The sequence below is a fragment of the Triticum dicoccoides genome, chromosome 6A (assembly GCF_002162155.2).
Source record: "Triticum dicoccoides isolate Atlit2015 ecotype Zavitan chromosome 6A, WEW_v2.0, whole genome shotgun sequence".
Classification (NCBI taxonomy): Eukaryota; Viridiplantae; Streptophyta; class Magnoliopsida; order Poales; family Poaceae; genus Triticum; species Triticum dicoccoides.
The window spans coordinates 410,485,054-410,491,200 of record NC_041390.1 but is presented as its reverse complement, the minus strand read 5'-3'; the positions used below and the strand labels follow the sequence as shown (position 1 = coordinate 410,491,200).

Sequence of the window (6,147 nt, the reverse complement as noted above, 5' to 3'; positions counted from 1 at the left end):
GGCTCCCTATCCCGTCGGTTTCTGGATCGTGTGGGAAGGACCCCCTATCGCCCGCACTCACTTGGCGACGGTTCCAAATGACGTCGCGAAAAGGGGTTAAAAACCGTTTGTATAGCACCGACGTGTACCAGTGCACATCCGTCTCGACTGCCTTAAGCCATATAATGACTTATTCAGCTTTACACGATACATGTTGCGTTTTGCACTTTTATTCGGGACAGAGATTTCGTCAGGAACCTTCATATATATGTCTGAATCTAGTGATCCGTAAAGATATGCGGTCACGACGTACATCAACTGCATGGATAGACGATTTTGCACTGCCAAAGATATAAGATATCGGAAAGTGGTTCCACTCATTACTAGAGAATATGTTTCAGTGAAATCAATGTCGGGTTTCTGCGTGAAACCTTGTGCTACGAGTCTTGCTTTATATCTCACCACCTTATTGTTCTCATCCCGTTTCCGGAGAAAACCCCATTTGAATCATAAGGTAATGAGGTGAGATCTACTGCTCATTTGCAAACTAACCACTCTTACTGTGAGGTCTACGTTTCGTCAAAAGACAAACGTATTCCTTATATTTAAATTGTAGCATACACAAGGTAATAGGCTACATTGAAATCTCTTTGGCAGTCATCTTTGGTGGAGTTTGATGGTGGCTTTTGATGAAGTATGTGCCATGTGGTGGTTTTTCGATCTTGTTGGATTTGGTGGCTTTTCGATGAACTAAGATTATGTTTTTAGTTAAATTATTGGATTGGGTGGACTATGGTTTTTAGCTGAATTGTTGGAAGCGGTGCATTTCAATTGTTTAAATTATTGTGCAATTGTTTGAAATATTTGTGTTGAAGTATGGAATAATCCGTCACAAAACTGTTATTAGGGAGTTAAATATAGAGAAAGGACTAGGTGCGCCCAGTTTTTTAACTGCTCAATTTTTAGAAAATAAGATTTGGGAGGAAGTTTAAGGAGTTATAGGACAAGGTTAGTGAATGCACGGCAAAGCTCCAATTTGAGGAAATGAGAAGCTTGGTCATGACTATCTAAACAGGCAGATTCTTTACCTGCTAATGCGTTCTGCTTTTAATAAAGAATGAAGTGACTTTGGCTGACTCATCTATCCACTTAGCAAAATGCTTTCTTTGCACAAACCAAAGTTCTATTCCAAAACCACCCTCTCCATAAAACCGTGTATGTGTTATGAAAGTTTCAATTTTGGCAAAAGACAGTTAACTGATGACCAAGCTGAAAAATCAGAGATCAAACCCGCACAGTTCACAATAGAGGAGCGATCTTATGCGACCGTTTACACATCACTGACTGAAAAAGCATCTCAGCCAAAACAAACAGGAAGCTAAGCTGCTTCCACTGCAACGCTGAAACCCGGTAGAAGGTTCACCCATCACAACAGACGGGAGGAAAGAACAGCAGCATCTAGCATTCTAATTCTTCAGTCGACTGCTCCTGAGCAAGCAGTGTTGCAAAGGCAGTGACAGCAGTGGAGTTTGAAGTTTTTTCAGGTGGGCAGAGCTTCAGTTCACTGACTCCAGGCTCCACGGATAAAGACTTATCTCGTCTCTCAGCTGAAACTCAACAGGCTTGTCCTCCAGGAATGAGTAGCTATCAAGCTCAACTTCATCAAAAGAATCTTCAGTCAGCTTTGCCTTATCGCCTGGATGCAAATGTACGCAAGTTACATGTGAGAAAACTGAAACAAAATTGCAGATTGCCACGTAATGCGACATGTTAAACGAACTAGAGTGAGCCTATGAATGTCCGAGGAGAAAGAGACCTGAAATCGAGAGACGCCCACTGATGTCTGGAAGAATCTCAGGCTCCAGTTCCAGCACATTTACTTCTTCATGAAACGGTGCAACTGTCTGAATCGTCAACAAACAGATATTACATTTCTGGTATCAACATAATGCATTAAAGAGAGGAACAGAAACAACAAATGTTGTTCACTGGAGCATGAGCAAATGACAAACAAGGATATCTTCATTAGCATGTAAAGACCGACAACAAGAACATACCAGGCAAACTAAGGAACGGGAACATACTAGACGACTAAGCAATGACTGTCGGTTTATGTTAGCCTATAATCCTTAGCTAGTTTGATTTTCAGTCAGCTGAATAAGGAGCCATGTAACGTGTGCATGTGCACGTCTTGGCCAAGTATTTGCTTTGTTTCCTTAGAACTAGGGCTGCCGGTTCACTCCGTAGGATGACACAGTCAAGGTTATTGTGGCGGCTATGTAGGGGAGAGAAGGACAAGTCGCTATGGTATGGCAATGGCATGGTCGTTGGGCGGCTATGTAGGGTTGAAGGACGAGTGGCTATGGGAGGCATGGCCGTTAAACTCGGTCCAACGCCCATTTTTAGTTCAAGTTAGTTTGTAGCCAAAGAATAAGTAGAGGAGAAGAAGAACAGAAAAGCAGTACGATTATACTGCACAAAACTTGTCTCTCTCACGCATATTTCCTCTCTGTTCGATCATCCCTTCCAACAGTTTATACATGCCATGTGTTATTTCACAAAACAGATGCAAGAAGATAATATATAAAAATTGTTTAATATGAGTATGCATATCCATATAATCATTGCGGGTAAATTCAAATTAAATAAACTGAAACAGGACAAGACACCCGTCAACAGCATAGTGGAAACAAATTCCTACAGTGCTACTAGCAATTAGCAAAGTTGAAGATTCTAATATACATAAACAAATTTTCCAAAAGAAAAAACAGATAAAACTGCGGTTGAGAGCTTAAACAAATATTTTAGGGAAATCCAGATTGAGAATTATCAGCGGTATCATCCACAAGTTTAACTATAGCTAGTTGTCGAGTGCTGCAAGGGGGGTATCATCCACAAGTTTAACTATAGCTAGTTGTCGAGTGCTGCAAGGGGAGTATCCAACAGAGAATTATATGAATTCAGAAGCAACATCCATAAGTACTTATTCCCTCCATTTCATTGAATAAGGCGCCCATGCTTTTCGAAATCCAACTTTGACCGTAAATTACAGCAATAATATATTTTTTAGTGACTTAAAAATTATACCATTGAAAGTTCTTTTGAATATGAATCCAATGGCATAACTTTTATCACATATAACATGCATTTTGTTGGTCTAATTTTTGGTCAAAGTTGATTATTGAAATGTGTGTGCGCCTTATTCATTGGAATGGAGGGAGTACATCTTTGTTGCCTAGTCCACATTTTTACTACTTCTTAATTGCTTCTACAGATAAAAAGAACAAGCTTGCAGCAATCAATAATGACAAATATTTCTTGTGGTAAAAGGACATGATACAGTTCCTCCATGCAAGAGGCATGAAAGGATCACATTTATGAATTTATACACATTGATTTATGTACCAACATTAGCTAAAAGAAACAGTGGAACAAGTAATCATGTAATTTTTGTTTCTATGCTTATGTCATAGTAAAAGGCATAGCAAGTTCAGTAGGTATATAGTGCATTCGGTTATGAAAGAAAGCTAAGTAAGGCATACTGAGATAAACATTGTTCCTGTTTGCCAACGTTACCATAATTAGTTAATCCGGATGTAAATTTAGCAGTCTATTGAACCAAGAGAGCAATACTAACAGAATGTTTACGTGTGAACTGACGAAATGCATACAGAAGTATGTAGACATTCAAAATAACCTGGAGGAGTTTTAAAAACACAGTGCATGTGGGTGGCTTACCTTAGCTGGAAACAGCAGAGGATCAAATATCACATCTGACCAATCATGCAATGCTGACGTTATTTTCTCCACTTTCTTCTTGACACCTGCACAGACATGATATAACCAGTTACATGCACATATTGAAAAGGTCCGCCGACATACGAACAGGCAAATGAAGCAAACTATAAGACACAAATTCTCACGTTTGTCTATCTTGTCACTGTCCAACCTCTGAGCATCATTCCCAGTGAAGTGGGTGCCCTCCACCCCACCCTTGGCCCATTCATGGCATTTTTTGGTGGCTTCATCAGCATAGATTGTAGTCTTGCTCAGTGGGTTCTTCTTAATGGCTTCTTGGCTGCGAAGAGCTGACTTGTCTTTCAGGACGGACCTATCCTTCAAGGGGTGGCCTTTTTGAATGCTAGGCGCTTGGGGCTTGCTGGTGTTGGACACATCCCGCAGAGCCTTCCTTGCTGATGGCTTTGCTGATGGTTTCAGTGGCCTGGCATTGAGCCCATCAGCCCTCTTGCCTGCCCACCAGGAACAAGTACGTCAGACGCTTACAACAGGAAACTTCCATACCATGAATTAGTTTCGAGCGAAAGAAGGCTCACCTCTATGGATTGGCAGGTTCTCATCAAGGAATACAGCAGCTGGAGCTGGGAAAGCCATGGCCGAACAGAAGCCTTTCTTCTTGTACCTCGAAAGCCTGGATGGAGTTAAATGCTGCTGCGCGAAGGGAAATCAATCAGACGACAGAAGCAATACACAACGAGTTCTCAATGCTATTGTGCTGTAAATAAACTTGCAATCAGCATATGATTTTAAATAAATGCTATTGTTTTGTGAAGGCAACCAAGATTCCGCTCACAGATATGAATCAAGGACTTCCCTACCCTGTTGTGTGGTGTAGAAATTGCAGCTTGCGCAGGATTTACACATCAGAATACGTTGTTTTGAAAAGGCAAACCCAGATCTCACATATATTTTAGGTTAACAGCAATCCCGCTGTGAAATATGCAAGGCGTGTTCAGAAAGACCACGCTTGGCGTGTCCAAGAAAACAGATCAGAAGACAGAAGCGTCGATGCTCATAACCCCGCCCAAGAAAAGGAAGAAGACGCGAACCAGATGGATGGACAGGGCGGATCTAGATGGTGGTGCACCCCGGAAATCGCGAAGGTTGGCGGGACCTCAGTAATCGCTGGATGAGAACAGCCTCGTGCATACCTCAATCAAAACCCTATGGCCAAAGGCTGCGGAACGGGGGCGGAGACAGCAGGAACGCGGTGTCCCGGCGGGGAAAGAACGCGAACGGCGATGCGCGTGAGAGGCGGAAGCGGCGGCGGAGGTATAGGGGAGATTTAGAGCCTGGGTCAGGACGCGAGAGGAAGAGGGGGGAGAAGGAGGAGTACCTCGCCGGAGACGCTGGGGAGTTGTTGTTCTTGGTTTGTCCGTGTTTTGCCTTGTTCGGGGATGGATTGGAGCCAAATGAATTGGGGAAAACTTAGGTAGGGTCTGCGGGAGCGGCGCGGTGGGAAGGAAGAGGGCAAAAGGCGAGGAGAGCGCAACGGTCGGATTTCGCTGGGCGGTGCGAGAAACTGCCGTTGGGCCACGCCCGGTTATTGTTGTGGCCCAGCCCGAGACGGATAGCCCAAATCCTAATCGGGAGCCCTGGGGGATAGGTTCATATGCTCTCTCATGAACAATAAAATCCAAAATAATCGTAAACAAATTCAAAAAACTCTGATTTTTTGTGATGAATGTTCTAATTGTGTGCAAAATTTTAGGTCAAGATGACATTCATGGAGGTCTGAAAAAAAATCAACAATGGTTATTGCTGAAATTTTGCGTGCGGTTAGAAAATTCATCAATGTTCATCACAAAAAAAAATCAGAATTTTTTGGATTTTACTGTTCATGCATGAGCATATGAGCTCGGGATCAACTGTAAACTCGCGCTTTATATGGTTATAATTTGAATTTGTTCAAAAAAATAGAATTGATAATAATAAATGATAAATATATGTCATTGGTTTTTTAGTCTCTCAACCCGAACGCCCTATCTACCATTAAATGCACTCACCAATCTTGATGCATGAATCCCGTAACATGTCAGCTGCAACAAGCATTCGCTCTCGCGTGGATCGGGCGCGAACGCGAGCGACCATGTATCCATTCAGTCCTTCTTTCTTCTACTCTCTCATCGAGAACGGAGCGTAGCTCAGTTGGCAAGGCACGGGAGTTTGCAGCCAGCCTATTAGTGTTCAAGTCTAGACTCGAGCGCTTGGTGCTCACGAAGTTTTCTTTTATAAAAAATGCCAACAGGCTAGTCTAGCCTGGGTTGGACTAATTTTTTTTTCTACTCTCTCATCCACTTCCAGTCTACTTTGATCCTTGGTCATTTAAGTGTGGGCCAAGCGCGAACACGAGCGCGAGTGGAGTTGGAG

General features: G+C 42.6%; 1 protein-coding gene across 2 annotated transcripts; it reads right to left on the bottom strand.

Moving 5' to 3' along the window:
• Positions 1–1,201: 1,201 nt before the first annotated feature.
• On the bottom strand, positions 1,202–5,244 carry LOC119317049. 2 transcript variants are annotated; one of them, XM_037591441.1, is made up of 6 exons: positions 5,114–5,244; positions 4,314–4,425; positions 3,903–4,229; positions 3,718–3,803; positions 1,796–1,883; positions 1,202–1,675 (listed from the first exon to the last, which is right to left on the bottom strand). In XM_037591441.1, exons 2-6 carry the CDS (start codon positions 4,369–4,371, stop codon positions 1,536–1,538), a joined length of 699 nt encoding a protein of 232 aa, XP_037447338.1. In that variant the 5' UTR covers positions 4,372–4,425; positions 5,114–5,244; the 3' UTR covers positions 1,202–1,535. The 2 variants fall into 2 exon arrangements, with proteins under 2 accessions (XP_037447338.1, XP_037447339.1); XM_037591442.1 differs by having other exon boundaries at positions 4,314–4,428; positions 5,114–5,239.
• Between the last annotated feature and the right edge of the window lie 903 nt (positions 5,245–6,147).